General features: G+C 31.1%; 1 protein-coding gene across 1 annotated transcript in view; it reads left to right on the top strand.

Moving 5' to 3' along the window:
- LOC134719768 (FMRFamide peptide receptor frpr-18-like) overlaps nt 1-21,067 on the top strand; it is a 33,990-nt gene extending 12,923 nt beyond the window's left edge. The window contains exons 2-3 of the mRNA XM_063582727.1: nt 18,850-18,890; nt 20,071-21,067. Coding sequence (XP_063438797.1) covers nt 18,851-18,890; nt 20,071-21,041 — 1,011 coding nt within the window. The 5' untranslated portion in view covers nt 18,850 and the 3' untranslated portion in view covers nt 21,042-21,067. The remainder of the gene's footprint in view (nt 1-18,849; nt 18,891-20,070) is intronic.
- Nucleotides 21,068-21,607: the final 540 nt, after the last annotated feature.

The following is a 21,607-nucleotide window of genomic DNA, read 5'->3' as shown; positions in this document are numbered from 1 at the left end:
AACCGTTAAATGCGAGCCTGGGTGTATTAAATGATTATTAAAATCTCATTTCCAAATTACTTTTTAATGTTTTAATTCATTAGCTTGAACATTAATAATCGGTCTAAATAGAATAACAAATTTCAGAAAATAAACAGATAAAGAAAACATGCAATTAGGTTGGCTATACTTTTATAAAGTATACAGTTTTATGTTGTTTTAATGTTTGTAGCTTAACCCTGGTTAAAAATGATTCAGATAAAATTTAGTTCTTCTCTATATATCATGTATTTGTTGGCGTTTTATTTCAAGTGACACAATTTCCTTCCGTAAATAGAGTACTAAAATACACATTTTGTATAAAAGGTCTTCTTTGTTTGTAATGTTACAACACAGCTACATTCTGGAGAAATATCGGTATTAGATATAGAACGTTATACAAGTAAATATAAAAAGTGATTCTATTTATTTTGTTAGAGTAACAGAGTTTTGTTTTTGTGTAGTTGTAAAATACATTTTTTTAACCCCATAAAAATATTCATTTTTTTATAAAAAAGATTGGTTTAATGTAAAACAATTTCCAGAAGACTCGGAGTTTTCTTGTTTTCCGTGTATTTTTCAGAGTAAGGGATTCTTTTTTTTTTTTTTAAATTGTTTATCTTCTTTTTTATAAACTGGCATACAAGTTATCGTTCATCTAATACCAATAATAAATAAGATGATACTTTCAAAATATTGTATTTTAATTAGCTTTGGTTGTGATATAACCCTGTGCTATGGAACGCCGTTACTTCAGTCATCAATTAATCAAAAACATATACTTAAGGTGGTACCTAACACTACAGGGAGATAACTCTGTAAAGTCAGTGAAACGTTTTAATTACGTTGTGTTGTAAAGGGAATATTAAGCTTCTCAATGATCAAAATTGATGTTTGTCAAATTGCTATATAACCAGTGTGATTTTTCTGACAAAACGGTTGGTTCAAAATTTTTTAATTTTTTAAATTTTTTGTTTAAGGGTCAAAGTAAATATTTTGAATAAATTTTATGAAAATTAAACGAGCCAAATTAATTTTAGTGAAAGTGTTGGGTACCACCTTAAACTGAAAAAAAGTCAGTGTTCTCGACAATTAATATCGAAGGTTCATAAGAAATAAAAATTCAGTATGCAATAAATTATGATCAAAAATAGTTTGAAATCCATTCCATGCCGATATTACCGATAAACGACCAGTTATTAAAAAAGCCACAACCGAACACATCTAAGCACAAATGATTTGCCGTCGTAATTCATAAATGCATTTTGATTTTAATTTCTAGGATTGCAACAAAATCTGCAGCTGTATATTTTCTTTCGTTAAATATATATATAGATTTAAAGCTTTATTTATTTAGATTTAGTATATTCTAAAGTAGTAAAAACATGTAATTCTGTCTTATAATCAAATAAAGTGTTATTTCACCACAATCTACCGAGATAACTTTATAGTATCTTCATGATTTAAACAGTTTGATATCGTTTTGCTATAAGAAACACGTATAAACTGACAAATAATCTTAGTATTATATTTCTTTTATCGTGGAAAACAATTCAATCGGCCTGAACACTAATTTTAACTTCAATTAGACAACGATGATGATGCTTCTGATATCGAATAAATCAGGTTTAGCTGAGGTAATTATATAACCTCAAATGCTCACCCTTTTGAGCACCTCATATCATCCCTAGCTTTTGTTGGTGTTCGTGTTTTTTATTCTTTAGTTTTTTATGTTGTGTCATGTGTTCTATTGTTTGTCTGGGTTTTTTTCTATTCTAAGTCATGGCGTTGTAAGTTTATTTTCGATTGATGACTTTGACTGTCCCTTTGGTATCTTTCGTCCCTCTTTTATTATAATACTTTTAGATATGTTACATCCTCCTAAATGAATAAATTCGATATCAAACTAAAACCTAATCTTTATTATTTCTACATCCGGACTTTCGTTCATAAAATTTAATAGCACGATTATTGCACTCAGACATCAACCTATCAATGCGTCCGATGTTGTGCTCTGAGCACAACTTTTGTAACAATTATAGTTTTTTATGTTTGAGGCCCAGGTAGACAGTTTAGCAGAGAGTGTTAACGCTCAAAATACGAACTTGTAACGGTATGTCGTGCTGGTAAGCTGTTACTACAGTGAGTTACTACAATGTAGTTAATATAAACATTTGAATTGTTCTGATAAGCAAAGGTCGATATAATCAATTGACATCATTGGTTTTGCGTATTGTATACTTCTGATCATTCACTGGGGTAAGCTATCACTGCATTGAGCTCTACTTTAGTAGTAAATATAAAAATTTAAATGTATTAAGATGAGTGAAGGTTAATATAATCATTTGACATTGGATTTGCTTACTGTATACTCTTAATCATTTACTGCGGTACGCTACTGTTCGTTTGATGGCGTCTTTAACATCTTATGGTAAGGATTTGGCTCATCGTTGAGTTTCCATCAGTGAATAAGCCTAACAGTTTACAAATTAGACTAAACTAGAATTAACAAAGCTTTCATTTACTTTGGGTAAACTATGATAGTTATTCAGTTGTGTCTATTGGGAATGTCTTCATGTTATATGGGGTTAAGTGTGGTTCGTTGTTGTTCCGTTGGTATGTACATAAAATAGTAAAATAGTACTCAATTGACCCTCGTTGTTAATTTTTAACTATTCTATATCAAACAAATTTAATTCCAAATATTTATATATATCCTTTTTATAATTTCATTAACATATTCACCCTCGCTGTTAATTTATAATTGTTCCATATCAAACTTTTTTATTTTATTTATCAATGCCGTTTTTATAATTTCATTAAATGTTTTGCTAAAATTACGAACTTTTCGTGCTATAATTGTATGCCGTTTTGGTAAGCTGTTACTACAGTGAGTTGCTAGTAAATATAAACATTCAAATGTGTTTAGATGAGTAAAGATCAATTTAATCATTTGACATTGGTTTAGCTTACTGTATACTTCTGATTATTTACTGGGGTACGCCACTGTTTGTTTGATGGCAGGAATTACCTGTGAATGGGGACAAAGTCTATGCATTTATTTTTAAATCAACAATGTTAAAAAGAGAAACGGAAATACCGTAACGTTTCCGAGTTTGGTTCTGTTGTTAGGGATTTTAGTTGTGACGTTATTTAAGTTATGACGTCATATTCAATGTAATCAAAGAAACGCTGTCATCAGATAACGTTTTTTTTTATTAACAAACATTTTTTTTAATGAATTAGTAGTAGTTTCTATCTTATGGTAATGAATTGGCTCATCGTTGAATTTCCATCAGTGAATAAGCCTAACAATTAATAAATCAGACTAAACTAGAATTAACAAAGCTTTCATTTACTTTCGGTTAAATATGAAAGGTATTCAGTTGTCTTCATGTTATATGACGTTAAGTGTGGTTCGTTGTTGTTCCGTCGGTTTGTCAATAAAATAGTAAAACAGTACTCAATTAACCCTCGCTGTTAATGAATAATTATTCTATATCAAACAAATTTAATTTTAAATATTTATCAATACCGTTTTTATAATTTCATTAAATGCTTTAAATAATTTACTATCTCTGGTGGTATAAGGTGCAGGTGTGTCTACACAATGTATTACAGTCGGTTATTGAATACAAAATGTATTCTGATTTTAGTTCATCAACACTCAGACTGAAAATCGAACAGTATTAAGGAGTGAAGAAACCATCCCAGCGCAGACCAAGTTTTTTCTTAAACGCTATTTAAGTAATGACTTGTTTGCCTGTCTATGAAGGAATAACATTGAAGTTTTGGTGCACATTAAATATTAAGAAAATTTGTAAAAAACAATCTTAAAAACAATGATTACAGTCGTTTCTTATAATTTATTTCTAAATTTCACTTATTTCTCTTTGTGTTGCATTTTAACGTTGAGTCGTTTGTGTTTTCTCTTATTTTTGAGATATTGAGATAAGACGTGGCACGGTACTTGTCTATCCCAAATTCATGTATTTGGTTTTCATGTTACATTTGTTATTCTCGTGGTGTTTTGTCTGATGATTGGTCTGTTTCTGTGTGTGTTGCGTTTCGGTGTTGTGTCGTTGTTCTCCTCTTATATTTAATGCGTTTCGCTCGGTTTTGGTTTGTTACCCCGATTTTGTTTTTTGTCCATGGATTTATGAGTTTTGAACAGCGGTATACTACTGTTGCCTTTATTAGGAGTAATTTAAAAAAAAACGTTGGTGAAGTCACGGTCACATAACAAAATTGAGTCTATGAGCCGATAGACAAAACGCTTCCATTATATTTCAAAGTATAAGATTTTAGATGAAATATGAAACTTGTATAACACACATCTGTTCTTGTATTCCCTAATTTTTGTTTGGAGGCGAATGAGATGGGTGTATTAAAATTCTAAACATGTATCTGATCAACTGTTTGTGCTTTGTAACTGTTGGGTTGTTTTTTGTTGTTGTTGTAAAATAATGTCTTAACGTGTGATATGCTCCTGTTGAGTCAATCTAATTGAAAAATAAACATCCTCTTTTTTATATTTTTACATTCAAATCGAAAATCGATCAATCTGAAGGAGTAACATACCCATACCTGCGATAAACCTCATTTTGTATCATGCGTTTGTTTAGATATAGGAAAGTGTGGCATAAGTGCCAATGAAACAACGCTCGTTGTTATGATTATAAAGTACTGATAGAATGACTTGTGTGTATTGCAAGTATTTACACGGCAATCAAATGTCGCGTTAAGGGATCAAAAAGTACGAACTAGATGTTAACATGCTAAACATTCTTTTAAGATCTTGCCTTTGTTTAAGCTGTTATTATCTTATTTATTAAACAATATACCATTGCTTTATATTTTCAAAGAAAAAGAGTCTAAACACAGATGATTGTTTCTATGTATCTTCTGTTGTTTATGGTCTTAAAAGTTGCCATAAAAATGGTAAGGAACTTGTTATTGGGTATACTGTAAAATGTTGTAGTCACAACTAGGCATGGAATTTGTATGAAATTGCCAAGAAACTGATTTAAAGGAAGAACAGTTCACGTGTCTTTAATACTTTTGTTATTCATGTTATTCATGGTCATAAATTTGGTCATGGCATGGTAGGGAATTTCTTATTGGGTATTGATTAAAACGATGTAGCCACAACTAGGCATGGTATCGGCGTCAGTTTTCAAAGATATTGGTTTAAAGAAAGGAGATTGCATCTTTCTTTGCGACTTTATGTTATTTCTTGTAATTGAATATTTCTTCTATTTATCTGTTAATTTGATTTGACGTTGGTAGTTTCTACAGATAATCTTAATCCGTTCCATTTACCCCCATCCATGATTTACATGATTCCTTCTTATTAAACATTTGTACTTTCCTCTTGTTTACATTGTTTCGACGGTGGTAGCTCGTAAAAGTATAAAAGTCTGTCGATTAACCTAATGATAGATTTATGATATGATTTCAAACCTAATTAAATCGTGATAAAATCATCTCCTCTATTGCAGTGTTTATAACTAATTAAATTCTCACCATGAAACCGTTAAATGCGAGTCTGGTTGTATTAAATGATTATTAAAATCTCATTTCCTAATTACTTTTCAATGTTTTAATCCATTAGCCTAAACATTTATAATTGGTCTTCATAGAAAAAACAAGATTTAGAAAATAAACAGATAAAAAAAAAATTTTAAGAAGGCCTACTTAACTTTTATGAAGTATTCGGTTTTATGTTATTTTAATGTTTATAGCGTAACCCTGGTTAACACATGATTTAATTGAAAATTAGTTCTTCTCCCCATATCATGTATCCGTTCCATTTTTTTAGTGACATAATTTCCTTCGTAAATACAGTACTAAAAGCCAGCCGTGGTGTAGTGGTTAGTGCATCGGACTACTAACACAAAGGTTCCTGGTTCGATTCCCGTTTGGGATGAAAATTTCAGGAACTCAATTTTCGGCTCTCCCTTGACACCATTTGCGAGTATGGTCTTGAGAAAACGATGATAATCCGTCGGACGGGGACGATAAATGGCTGACCCGTGTTAAGAGAGAGCCATATCTCTTGCACGTTAAAGACACCCTTGTAGATTTCGAAAAAGAGTAGGCTAATGCCGCTACAAGGCAGCACTCGCACCCGCAAAGTGGAAAGGGATTAATATAAGTTGCAAAACTTGTTTCCCAATCCACTATAAATAAATATGTTTAAACTAAAACTAAAAGCCATATTGTGTATCAAAAGTATATCTTGATTTTTTTAAGATATAACTCGGTTTCATTCTTAAAAGGGAACAGTATTAGATACAGAAAATTGTGAGTTTTATTTTCTTATTTCTTTTTCAGCGTTTTGTTTTTTTGTGTAATTGTTTAATACATATTTCCGTCATTAAGATATTTTTTTAAAGGGAAAGAACAGTATTAGGACAATTCATCTTTCTAGAAAATGTAATTATCTTTGTTTTTTTTTAATTGTTAAAAGTAAGGGAGTTTTTGTTTTGTCTGATTGTAAAATACTTATACTCTTCTTTATTTCTTTCCACTGGAATAAACAGTTATCGTTCATCTCTTACCAATAATAAATAAGATAATACTTTAAAAACATCGTTTAATAGTTAGCTCTGGTCGTGACATAACCCTTTCCGATAATGCGATGTTTAGCAATCACCTATTAATCAAACATATCAACATAAGCTCAAAAGAAAGTCAGTGTGATTAAATATATTAATATCAAAGGTTGATAAAAGATAAAAATTTAGTTTGCAATAAGTTATGGAATCTATTTCATGCTATTATTTAACCTATAAAAAGACCAATTATTGTTGTTTATCGTCATACATAATTATTACTCGAATAAAAATTTAAGTTTAAGCCATGCTGTTAGTTTTCACACCTAGGGGCATTAATATATTTTTCTGTCTGTGCGTCCGTTCGTTCTTTCGTCCGTCTGTCCTACTGCACGTTTAAGTATTTGGTCAAGGTATTCAGATGTAGTTGAAAACCAGTCAACTTGAAACTTAGTACACATGTTCCCTATGATATGATCTTTTAAGAAATGAAAGCTTCTTTTTGTAAATTTATTGGGGTGTAAAAGCTATGACCGAAATACATTTTGTAAAAAGCGCAGAAGCGCTTCGTTCTAAAAATATGCGCACGGTCAACTTTTGTCTAGTCATGCACCTGGGCTAACAGATTTCTTGATGTATTATTGTTTGCTTCAAATCCAGTTGCAAATAGTTTATGTAATTATAAACGAAATAAAATAACTTACGTTTAAACGATCATAAATGTGCATAATATCATCATTTAACCTTAAAGGGGAAAAGGGGGGGGGGGGGGGGAAATACGAAATATAACTTACCCGTCAATTGATTATCATTGTTTGCTTGAAATCCAGTGGCAAATCTTTCATAAATTTGTTACTTTTTTTAATTGAATGTTAAATTTTATTCCATTGAACATTAATTGTTCTACAAAGAGTTACTAAACACATCTTAAAATGATCTTAAATTAGGCTCACACACACACTGTGTGTTTAACTCACCCTCTGGCGTTTTTGCACTTACTTAGGGCAATGTTCAATAATTATAAGAGTGATGATGAAAACAAGGTTATTGGGTTAAATAGTTATATCACAACTATTTCGTTTTTTCTGTTTGATAACTGCAGTATTTCGATGTGATAAAAATCAAATTCAAATCATAGCGCCATTGTTAAACATGACTCATATGAACGATACATTGGCGTACACAAGTGTTTGTTTGTATATTTTGGAGTTTAGAATGACAACCATTTTCCCAGAGCTAGTACAGATTTTTCTTAATCTTAAAGCCGTCTTCGAGTTCTTAATTTGCTCGTTGTGTTGAAGAACCTTTCGGCTGTTTTCTGCTTTTGGTTTGGCTGTGGTGTCCCTTTGACATATTCTCTATTTCCGTTGCTAATTTTATGTAGAAGACCTTTAAGTTGTAAGTAATTTCATTAACTAATAATCTGCTCAACTAAACTTTTTCAAAGATAAAATATGATAATCGAACAAATTGCAATATTTAACAAGTCTCTGCTATAAAATGCGATCGTTGGTTATCGATCTAGCCAAACAGATGATTGTCTGAGTGGAAGTTGTAAATGGTATCGCCATATGTATACCCCAATTATAAAGTCGATTCAGATTGTTTTTAATGGACTGATTAGCACTTAGAAGCAGTTTTATATCTGTGATTTTATAATTCTTATTATAAAAGGTATTGTTGACATCTATTTTCTTTAATTTAAATTATAATTAGCAATCTTTTGGAGTCTATTATTTTCAATACTATTAAAGCGAACTGTTTGAATACTACTTTTTAATTTATTTCATTTGAAATGAAGAGATTATCTCTTTGATGCAATTTAATCTCTATGAATTAACAATTCTTATTAGAAAAAGGTACTGTTAATACTTTCTTAATTATCAATTTTCTTTCATATAAATATTTAATTTTCAATGATTAAACTGTTAGAATATTGAAAGTATTTCTTTCAATTATTAAAACTTAACTTATTAATTTCCTTTGAGGTTTATCGGAGAGAAATATCTCTTTAACGCAGATTAATCTCTGAATTTAATTCTTATATTAAACAGGTACGATAAACATTTTTTTACTTATCAATTTTCTTTTGATTGAAATTGTTATGTCCAATGCTATTAAAGCGAACTGTTACGGCATTGTCTTGGACCGAGTACCAATATGTTTAAAAATAGATTAGGTAACCTGTCGAAAAATTTGTATAGTCGGTAATATGAAAAGGTATATTGTCTTTAATTGTTAATTATCATTTTTAATATCATACTAATGGCACGTGTTTATCACTTCGTAATTATAATTACAAAAAGTATTGTTAACTCGCAGTTTTGTTGGCTTATCATTGGTTGATTTTTTTCAATGTTAAGCAAACTGGAAGAACATGACTTTTAAATGTTCGTCGAGTTTGAATTGAGAAATGAACTCTAAGGGGCAGTTTTAAATCTGTGAATTTAAAACACTTATTTTAAGACAGTAACAATCAAAACAAATGAGCAAAGAAAGTCTCACGAAACCAATGGACATTTACATTAATGGGAAGGGTAAGCATTTCCTGCACCGTATACGGCACCCGTCGTGTTCTGTTTTGTATTTACTACTTTAATGTCTCGCTATGTTTTATCTCATGTTATAAATGATATTGTTTTTCTTGTACACCTGTATGTGAGGTTAAAAGTACAAACAAGTGAAGTTTACATTCCGTCTTAATGACTAATAATTTTTCTTTGATTTAATTTATTTTCAATTCTATGCGAACTGTTTGAACATTACCCTTTGATTGACTTTGATTAGAAATACTAACTCTTAGTACTGAGCAAACTGTTTTTTAATAAGTTAGCTTTTTCTTTTATTATCGCTATAGGTATGAACCAGGTGTTGTATGCGTCTTTATTAAACTTTTATCAGAGTTATTTTTTTTAAAAGCTCATATTTTTATTTGTTTTTGCTCTTGTGTTCTCTTTTGAATAAACAAATGTTCTAAAAATTTAGAGTAGCTGATATTGTTTTTATTATATATATATATATAAATATTACATAATTACGTCTTTCAAGGGTCAAACAGGACCTCCTTTGAATAAACAAGGCAAAAATTTAGATCCTTTCCAAAGCTGGCTTTGCTCGTTGTTGTAGGTCGTACAGTAATCTACAGTTGTTAATTTCTGTGTCTTATGATATCTTGTAGAGATTTGTCTGATTTGCAATAATATCACATCCTCTTTTTTTATATAAATTCCCCCAAAAGATAATTTCCTTTCTTCTCATGTAACAGAGGCTATTAATTAGATCTTTTTAATAAGATCATATTCTGTGTGAAATCGTAAGCACGCAGTCTGGTAGTTATGCAGAAAATAATTCATTACTCAATCAAGGATATTACGATTTAATTGAATGTATCGTCTTTGCGTTCAGGTGAAGATCCAAGATTTTTAATAGAGAGAGCGCAATTCTCAAAACATTTGGACGATTTAATGCTAAAATTTGATAAATTTTCTTATCATTAAAATTATAACCAATCAACAGAGGGGGGTGTTCGCCCTCTACACCACATGGATTGCCTTTCAACACTAAGGTTCTTAATAAATAAAAAAGTTACTACCACAATATGGTCGACAGGCCTAACAGTAGTTAGTCATAAAAGTCAATTAAGATCTTAATATAAAACTTATTTTGCACTGATTATGTCGTTACGTTAGGTCCGTCTGTATGTTTTAAAATACAAGTTTGAACGTTTAATCATTTAGATAAGATATTAAGATTTTTTTTTATCAAAATCATGAATAAGTTACTTTGAAATGTTTGACTAGCTATAAAGTGTTCAATTGAATAGAGCTGCAAACAAAATAACGTTAAAGTCATGAGAAACCTCAAATTAAAAAAAATATGCATATGTTTTTTTATAACAAAATGGATAGTTTTCAATTTACAACTTATGTACATATACCTTTTTCTCAGGAAAATGTTTAATTTGTTCACATACAGAAGATGTTTACTTATTTTCAATTGTTTGCTGCTTCCAGGAAGCAATTCGCCGACATATTTTCCGTATGCATAGTAACCTGAGCGTGACCCTCCTCGTAAAAAATCCGGTGATCGCAATACGCATGGATCTGTCATTAAAATAAACAATTATCTGATTAAACATGTTAAAGACTTGCTCAATATCCATGCTTTTTGTTATTTGTTTACTTTAAGGTAACAATCGGTAAACTTCGGCTTCAAAACACTGCATTAAAGAGCAGCTATATTTGTTAAAAAATAAAAGACAGATAGAAAAAAAATTGACGATTTTACGATATATTTGCGTAAAAAATGATAAAATCGTGGACAGAGGTCTAAGTTTATGATATATAAATGCATTGGTTTAAGAATTGGATAAACATTATTTTTCACAACTAACTCGTTTCTTATGACTTAAAGTACGAACGAACGATGCATCGATATATTTTGTCTTCCCATAAGGTATCATAATAAAATAGGAGACATTACAATTTGTAAAGAAACAAAAAAAAAATATAAATAGTTGCAACCATTGATACCCATTGCCACATGTGGAGCAGGATATGATTACACGTGAGTACAACCCTATTTTTTTGTTTGGGTTTATTCTGTATGTACTATTAAAATGGTTGGTCTTTTTTCCAGATATGGATTCGTCAGTTTATTTTCGACTTATGAGTTTGAATTTTATATTTCGTCTCTCTTTCTCTTCTTGAAATGGCGTAAAGAATATTTAACATATCGCCCATAGGGTGTATATAAAAACAAACATGTCAAGATTAATAAATTCTTAACAATGAAATAAAGCAGACTTCCGATGCATTTCATAAAAAAATGTAGTAAAAGTATAAAGAATATTAAAATTTGACACCAGGAAAGTCTGTCTTAATGAAGAAAAACTTTCAATCGTCATTCACGTTTTTTTTTATCTATTTTCTCTGGTAAAGAAAGTAAGGCGAAATCTACACCAGTGTTACCCACATAATTTATACTTACATCAGAAAGCATAGAGTGTATATAAATAAAAACAAGTCAAGGTTAAGCATTTCTTTACATGAAATAAAGCAGATTCCTGATGTATTTCATTAATGAGGATAGTAAAAATTGACACCTAAACCGTCTTGCTCAATGATGAAATGCATTCATTCAATCGTGATTTACAAATATGTTTCCTTTGATCTATTTTCTCGTGTAAAGAAAATAAGGCGAAATCTTGTACTACACGAATGTTACCTACCAAATAAGACTTGTTCCCGGAATTTTGCTTACATGAGCAACGATAGGATGTATATAAATACAAACTAGTCAAGATATAGCATTTCTTAACATGAAGTTAAGCAGATTTACGATGCATTTTATTAAATTGACACTAGAATAGTCTGACTTAATGAAATGCATTCTTTTGTGATTTACGAATATGTTTTCTTTGATCTTTTACCTGATATAAAAATAGTTTTCTTTTGTCATGCAAAATCTACATAGTTCAAGCAAACAAACAAAGTATTTGAAGAAATATATCGACATTTAACTTTTCCTTTTCGCATATTTCCAGTTTCAGAACATTTTATATTAAGAATGTCATTAAGTCTTATTACTCAGAAAAGGATGAATCTATGTAATCTTCATTAACTTTAATTAGGATTTGGTTATAACTAAATCAATGAATCAACTACTTTACAATTTTATCATACTAGTATTGAAATTACACATATTTTAAACTCATTCTTTATCATTCATTTCTGAAGTGAAAAATAGATCAAAGTTGAATTTCATCAAGCTTGCATTAAAAAATGTCATGTATTCATGCTTCGTTTACAACAATATGACTTCGGTCTTCTTGTATAAACTGCGGAAGAAAATAATGACCGTCAATTGACTTCTTTCATCTGTAAAGCGTACATTTGTAGCAATAAAAACCTTGTCAAAGTGGGACCTTGGTTAGGCTGTGGTGGATGTGTAAGTACGCAGAACCTTTAAAACATTGTTCTGATATGTCAGTTGGTGTCCTGTTACAAGGTATTTCCCTCTGTTCAACTTACCTGAATCCTTTTTTTTCAGTGGCAATATAAATGACCGCATTTCAGTCCAATTTTCTAACCTTGCAGCCGAACTTAAATGTACTTATTGTATTTATTGTCTCTTTTTTGTACACGTGAACTTTTTGCCACTGGACATGAAGAAACAATTCAACAATCAATCACAACAAAGAGAATAGGACGAACAGTGTAGCTGAGTATCTTATTATCTGTTTCTAATACAAGTAATAAAAAATATGAAAATGTGGTATGATTGCAAATGAGACATCTATCCACCAAAATTGATTGATTGGCAGTTGGCTTCGCTTAACGTCCAGTGACAAATATATCATGCATGTTAGCAAACATTTTAACTGGCTCCTGAAAATGAGAGCATATTGGGTAATATTCATATAACAGGCGTCTAAGAGTTGTTACAAGGTTTCTTAAAGTACAGAGAGTGTGGCACTCTCCTTCTTTACACAAGGTATCGGATTTAACGTCCCATTTCTGGCCGTATATGTGTTTGTGTTCTGTTATATTGTTCCTTTTAAAATTGTTATACGATGATGACTGATGTACCCATATTTTGACCATTTTATTTATTGTGTCCGTTTATTCAACGCATCAATGTAAATATAACGGAATTTTGTGAGACTGTCATTAAAATGAAAGGGGTTAGCGCTACAGAACCAGTTTTTATCCACCATTTTCTACATTTAAAAATGCCTGTTCCAAGTCAGGAATTTGACAGTCCTTGTCCATTCGTTTTTGATGCGTTTTGTTATTTGATTTGGCCATGTGATTATGGACTTTCCGAATTGATTTTCCTCTAAGTTCAGTATTTTTGTGATTTTATTTTTTCTGACCGGACCTCTATAATCCAACAACCAAATTACGTAGTTGTAACTATAGGTCACTGTATTGTATTAAACAGTGATCAAACCCAATACCGTAAAGCTATTAAATGCAAACGAGAACACAAACGAACTTGTTTTTATAAAACAATAAACGAACAACAAATATGATATACATCAACTATAATGCTCAATTCAATATAATAATCGTTTTAATAACGCTTGGGACATAATTAACAGCCACTAGACATCATAAGATTGAATCAATAAATCTATTATTTTATATAATTAATGTAATAAATGGTTATTTACTGCACTCATATTTCGCTTTAAATATTTTTATTTTTAAAATGACGGCGTTATGGTTCCTTCTAGGGCAATGCATACGATTTGTTTGTCATCCAAAATTGCTTAAAGTAGTTAACAATTATTATTTATCCTGCAATCAGCTTACTATGGTATAAATAATATGTACACAAAAAGATTGTTGCTCTTTGTGTACTTGTACAAATAAGATTTCCTGTTACCCCCCCCCCCCCCCCCCTTTGGCTATGTTGACTTAACGATTATATGGATATTTCGTTTTCCGTAACAGTTCCTTTTGAGGTCCTCTTTGTAAAAAAAGATGATTTCTTTGAAAAATTAGAGACAAGGATTTGGATTTAAACAACTAGAATTTCAAGTGACGGGCGTAATTTCAAATTGTTATTTAGATCAAGATCGAAAGGCAATATAAAAGAAAACTATAATAATGTTTTTATCTTTATACACAGTTATCGAAGACATACTATTGTCAAGATCTATTATTGTTATGACTGGGAGTTAAAATGTAAAATAAAAACCCGAAATGTTTAATCGTCAGATGTATTTCCAAGATGGCCCTATATTTTGACGGGTACAATAATCTAAATGGATAAAATATAATATAATGTTTATTCCTCGGACAAATTATTCAAGCTTACTTCCGAAATCGGTCATTATTGTGACGGGGAATCAGAACGTAAATGGATAAACCAAGAATGTTTATTCCTCGGACACATTATCCAAGATTATACTTCCGAGATTGTTCTATATTGTGACGCGGAATCAGAATTTAAATGGATAATAAAGCATTACGCTTTACTCTTCGAGAATATTATCCAAGATATATTTCCGAGATCGCTTGATACTGTCACACATTAATACGAATCGTGAGATAGACAATTTGCTTAAGGCTTATCGTCTCAAATTTTAAACAAAGCATGTTGCGTAAGATAGTTGGAAACCGGTAAACTGCGACAAATACGTCAGTTTTTAAAACAATTTCCTGTAGTGATTTCTCATTAGTTCGGAAGCTGTTATTCCATATATTCGGAAGCCTTGAAGATGTCTAGGAAATGACTGTGTATTAACATAAGTGATAACGTGTCTATGATGACAGATTTTATACTTTATGACATCATGATGGTAGATTTAGGGGAGGTTTTTATTAATTTTGCAGTATTGATGATTTTAAATCATTTGTCACTATTCTTTATAAATTTTACCTGTTATTTCCAAGCTTAATCCTTTAGCACTCCATTATTCTCGGATTTGTTTTTCTTTTGTTGCTCTATTCTTTATACTAGTTTTTCTTCTGTTTCTCTATTCTTTGTATCGGTTGGTTTGTATTCTTTATCTTTTGTCCCTTATTCTCCACCCTGTTATCCCCATTTAGTCCCTCTTTTATTGACATTACTTTCGGGTTTTCTTCTAACGTTGTATACGACATGGTTTATTTTACATAACCCTACAAACTTTGCTATCTTCCTATTGAATAACCAAAGATATGTGGCAGTAAACATTATGTTCGAATTATCTACGTCGGGGAAGTGTATGTTATTTATTATAAATGGAAAATACATGCTATCGTTTCTTTTGTTGACTAGATTTTCTGCGTGAATGTTGTAATAATTTTGGTAGATTTATAACACTTTTTGATTTTCAAATTGAAAGGAGGGGGGGAAAGGGCAAATATGTTGCCATATCATAATTTCTCACAATTTATTCTATAACATGTTATTTTCGATTACCCAGTCTCTTATCATACGACTTCTTTGACGCTGGGTTAAAAATCTTTTGATCTGTCTAATTTTCCATTGATTGCTTTTTTAAAACACTAATGAAAGCCAATGTTTGTTCGACGCCTGTCAAATTTTGAGAAATAAATATGTGTTAATATCCATTTTAAAGTATACTATCATTTGAACCTTGATTATTATCTTGTGAATAATGTAAAATTTCAAATGTAAGCCCCATTTTTGATAATAATCTTAAACAATTAAAGGTTGATGTGTTTTTAAAACTTATTGAGACGAGACATGAAAAATTGATTGAAAACACCTGAAAATCGTATTAATGTTACATACGTGTGTTAACTATACTGCAATATGCATCTATAGTAATAAACTGTGGAGGATTTTATAAGTCACTCTACGTTTATTTATTTCTATACGTTTTTTAATATGTTAGCTTGGCTGTTGGTTTCGTAATTTGCATGGGTGTACTGTTTTGTTACGAAGTCTTTTTATAGTTGACTATGTAGTAATGTGTTTGCTTATTGTTGACGGCCACACGGTGACCTATTATTGTTAATGTTTGTGTCATATCGGCTCTTGTTAAATATTGTCTCATTGGCAATCACATTTCATCCTCTTATTTGTACAGCTACCAGTGCATTGAAATACGCTTAACGTTGAAAAGGGGAGAAAGGGGGGGGGGGGGGGTCGCTTATTTGTTTAAAAGTACATTTTCTTTAGAAAAATTATAGTGAAACAGTACTGTAAAATCTATTTTTTTCTTTTAAAACATTTTCATACATTTACTGCGGTTTGCAATCCAAGAACTCGCACGGCATTTGATAATCACGTTATATGCAATCTAAGTACGAGATCGATAACGAGAGACTGGTAAAACACGGTACACTGATGGAATAATAAGACATAATTTGTTCTTTTTACGATTTTATCAATACAGTATTTAATGATTTAAGTTAGACATTATATTTGATAAGTTAATGTTTAAAACTGTCTCGCCGTATATCTCATTAATGCGTGAATGTAAGGGAGCTACCATTTGATTTTTATGGGGGGGCTAGGATGAAATTTGAAAAAAATAGGCAGGACAGGAGTTATGAGTAAAAAAAAAAGGCAGGATGAGACACTTGCAAAAAAAAAAAGTCAGGACGACAATTTAGGTAAAAAAAAGTCAGGATAAACTAAAAAAAAAAGACAGGACCGAACAGAGTGAAAAATAAAAAGGCAGGACAGGGATTACAGCTAAAAAAAAAAGGCAGGACAAAATTTTTCATCCTAGCCCCCCATAAAAATCAAATGGTAGCTCCCTAAACAATGAAAGCAGTTATCTACAATGACCTGGTTATTGTGATTTTTAAATATTAAAGTACATATTATCTATAGACAGCTACCATATGATTTTTATGGGAGAGGGGGCGAGGCTAAAATATTTAAAAAGGATCAGACAGGAGTGACGTCATGCATGAGATTCGGGTTGATTTACAAAAAAAACGTATAAAAAAGAGAGAATTGAGGTGCTGAAATATAAAAAATGAAGATACCAGACACAATTTATAAATAGAGCATGATGGCTTAACCTGTCCTAAGTAAGGAATATAATGTACAGTAGTTGTCGTCTGTTTATGAAGTTCATACGTGGTTCTAGTTTTCGTTGGTTTTTTATTTATAGAATCAGACCGTTGGTTTCCCCGTTTGAATAGTTTTACATAGTTATTTTTGAGGCCCTTTGCAGCTTGCTGTTCGGTGTGAGCTAATGCTCCGTGTTTAGGTCGTACCTTAACATAAACTGGTGTACCTTTAAAAAATGTTGCTTGGATTGAGAGTTTTCTCATTGGCACTCATACCACATCGTCCTATATCTATATAAAAAACGGAAATAAAAAAGCCCATCATGACTGTCATAGTTCTGCCTCCAGAACATCTGCTTTGTACCCGGCTTTGTTGTTGATAAACAAAGTTTTACAAATGTTTTGTTTTCTTTACATTTCAATCCTATTAATTTTAGTGTTCCCACCAAACATGTCTTTTCTTTCAATTGTTAAAATATACAATAACAAATAATTTGTTTCTCACAAACCAATAATTAGAAGAAAGAACGGGCATGGAAAGTGTCTTTTATGTGACACTATATTTCTCTATTCAGGAAATAGATTGTCACCCTGTATGAACTCATTATCATAGTAATTAAATATCAGTATTAATGGTAACTCCAATGACCGACAATATACTGAAACGTACTGAAAGAAAACTTTTATTAAGCACACGCACTGAATAAAAGAGACACTGATTTAGTGAAGACGTTAGTGTTACAGGAATAAAACTCTAATAATGCTATAATGAATCTATGTTCTTAGATTCATTTAACCAAAGACGATTTTTTTATGTCTGTGTTAGGGAAGGATCATTTAATTTCCAGGAGAGGGAGAGGGGGTGTTTTTTCCAAAAGAAATATGATTCCCAGTTTGATGAAAAAAAATATTTTAGTCAAACAGATGACAAACAAAAATATTTGACTATGAATAAAGACATAATCCACTCCCCCTTGAAGTTAAATGGCTGCTCACTTACTACTTATTAAAATAAGACCAAAAAGAATAAAAAAGAAACGTGTCTGAGGCCAGGAAACTAACTGATTTTACACCAAAAATTCTTGTTAATGTATGGTATTGATATAATACATGCGTCGACTAAATAACTCATTACATTCATACTGATTAGAAGAGTTTGAATATCTCTCGACTCTTGTTTTAATAATGCATGAGCTATTTGCCACTGAACGTTTTAGCAAACATTGGCTTTTGTTTAGATTTTTGTCTCTTTAACACATTTCTTTTTTCCATTCTGTATTTTTATAGATAAAGTAAAATATAAACGAATTGCACAAATAATATGCTAAAATTGTAAGAAATACAAAGAAAAAACGGCATACTCGAAAACGTTTTATTCTTTCGAATTCGTAAGTAATTTGGCCGGCATCGATGTGCATCTTTTTTTGTCAACTCACGTAAACAAAGACAATAGAACGTTTCAGCAAGGACAGTACTTAATTAGTTCTAACCAGAATCTTAACGACCAATGCTAGATCAATATAAGCCTTTTTGCTTCATTTTGTCCGCAGCCTAATTTATTTATTGTCACGACTGATGCAATTTGAATAAAAGAGGGTCGGGATGGGGCTCTGTATTCTGAAATATTGCAGGGTCTTTATCATCATTGTGTTATATTTTAGCATTCGTCTTTGAGCAATCGGTACGCACATGTAAAACAATGTACACAAGACGTATGGTGAAATCAAACATTTTAATCACTATTTTATGTTTGTTTGCATATTTAATAGTTAAATTTCTCATTTTAGAATGGAGTCAAACTTCACAAATGGAACATTACATGCCATAGGTAAGTGGAAATTATCAATCGGAAATACTCGTTTGAATCCGCTACTCTTCGTCTTCTTAGATGAAATTACGGAATCGGCCGAGGTGTGAAACTTATATTTGAACATAATGCTATAAATGGGCAACACCTGCCTAGAGCATGCATCTACTTTTTGTGTGTTAAAGAAATTTTCATTTAAAATTCTTACCCACTTCAATCCACTTTTTTCAGTTCTTAAACTATCTGAATTCTGGATTTGATCAAATGCCTTATTTTTACACTTGTACATGTTCTTCAAAAAACTTATTTAGATAATATGATTTGCGCACTTCGTTCCTTCATCAAGCCGCCAGACGTCTTTAAGGTAGATCATAAGTATATACTTTTTGAGATAGAATTTTCTGATACTTTTTATTGCTTTGCTAAAATGAAGATTTTACCATGGTTTTTTTTCAGAAACAAATTAAAAAGTATGGGTCACCGTGCTTTTTGCCAAGCTATGGGTCATTGCAAAATTGCCTATATTTAGTTAAATTGTTCGTGAAAAAACACATTAGTGTACATAAAGAAAATCTATGAGATAAAATTATAAATAAATTGTAAAAAGATAGGTTTAATATAATGTTTAAGGAAAATAAACAGAAAAAATGGTGTCACCAAACTTGTTTGCTTGGTACATTGTACTATCGGTTCAGTATATTTTTTTATTAAAACAGTTATTTGCCTTTAAATTGCCTATTTGATAAAAGATATTTTTAAAACACAAAATTTAATATTTGTTTAAATATTCAGAATAAAATACAATAATTACCAAGTTTTTCTTTACATAAATAAACAGTCTACCCACTGAGGTTTCATATCCGTTTCCAAATTTGCAGATTGGGGCAAATTAATAGAGCAATTTTGAACTGCAATTGTATTATCCAAGATGGCGGTTTACCATGAATTTACCTTTATATAATGGTTACTAATTAGAATAGTAAATAATGGACCAATAGTACAGATAAATGGGGAAAAAAATAGAAAAAATAGGCTCAAAATATAAAGAATGGAGAACAAAGGGTAAACATTGTAAGAACTAGAAATAAAAACAAATGAGAACAAATAGTTGAAAAATTAAAGAATTCCGAATTGAAGTAGTCTAATCTAATTTCTATTATTTCTATCATACATTTGTATTTTTCATATTTGTATTTTGAAGGTCGCCAACCAGAAAGATGGGGATGGTGGACCCAGCAAATAGTGACACCGATTATCGTTCTTATTGGAATTGGCGGGAACATAATGTCTTTTTTACTCATGAAGACCAAATCCCTTCGCAAGAAATCCTACAGTCATTTTCTCTGTGCTTTGGCAGTATTTGACAGTCTATGTTTGATTAATCGACAGATCGCATTGATTCACCAACTCATGCACGATAAAAAGAAAGATGGTGTCTTTACAAATTACAGCGACATTTCTTGTCAAATTTATAGCTTTTATGAGCACGTGTGTTATCTAATGTCATCATGGCTAATTGTAGGAATGGCTGCTGAGCGGGTTGTAGCGATGTGCTTGCCGTTTAGAAAGACAATATTGAGAACACAGACCGGAGCAATCGTGATGATCATTTCAACTTTTGTTCTTATGTGCATTTCTCAAATATTCCGTTTCATAATGATAAAAAATGTAGGCGGTAACTGTGAAGGCGATATGGACACACATTCAGAATATTTGAATCTACACATATATTTTTACCAGTTTACACTCGTTCTAACATTACCGTTTATATTGGTACTTGTTTGTAACAGCATGGTAATCTATCAGATACATCGAGTGAGAAAGGCTGCTTCTGGTAACACGAGATCTCGCGTTGTAGAACGATCTCACAAAACAACGTTGATGTTACTTGCCATCTCATTTACTTATCTCGTAACCATGCTCCCTCTTGTGGTAATATCATTTGTATGGCAGGTAACTCTAGAGAACCAGGACATAGAGATGGTTTTCTTTCTGATGCCTTTTCAATCGTTTGTCTCCGTTATATCTTACTGTAATTATGGTGTGAATTTCTTTATATACATTCTGTCAGGTCGATCTTTCCGACTTGAACTCAAGAGGATATTCCGAAGAGAAAGACATCTCAGTATGTCTTCCACAAGAACAAGAGAGGAGGTAATGAAGCTTCAATAAATATCTTATGACATACACCATGACATATGTGTGACATATCGTTTAACGTGTTTTTCGGAGTGACATATGGTACTATAGCATGTCTTAGAATCGACATCAAATTTAGGATCGTCAAATAAGTACCATCATTCACTAATTCGACCGATTCCGTTTCTCGATCTCACAATAGAAGAGTACCGTATTCACCAGAGAGTTGCCGATTGACATTTATTTGTCATTTATTGTGCATGCGCATATCAAATTATATATGTTATGTGTTTTTGCTGTTAAACCAACATGGCTGTTCGTAAAAATCAAATCTACAATTTAACTGTGTGTTATTATCAGTGGTCAATGTTATAAAATGATTATTTTGAGTAATTTAAGCCAGATGTATGAAAAGTATTTGAGACATAACAGATTAACTAATTGTTGCCGTATATCAAAAAGTTCATACTTAAGTAATCAAAATTAATAAAATAAAATTTTGCTGATGTTTTTTTCTTTATATGATTAAAATTTTCTCTGTTACGATAGAAGTTTGTAGACTTGTACTTGTAGCGCTTTGTTTTGATTTTTAACTGTTT

Source organism: Mytilus trossulus, chromosome 5, assembly GCF_036588685.1.
Source record: "Mytilus trossulus isolate FHL-02 chromosome 5, PNRI_Mtr1.1.1.hap1, whole genome shotgun sequence".
NCBI classification, from domain to species: domain Eukaryota; kingdom Metazoa; phylum Mollusca; class Bivalvia; order Mytilida; family Mytilidae; genus Mytilus; species Mytilus trossulus.
The sequence above is the reverse complement of the archived record's forward strand: the minus strand, read 5'-3'. Positions and strand labels throughout refer to the sequence as shown.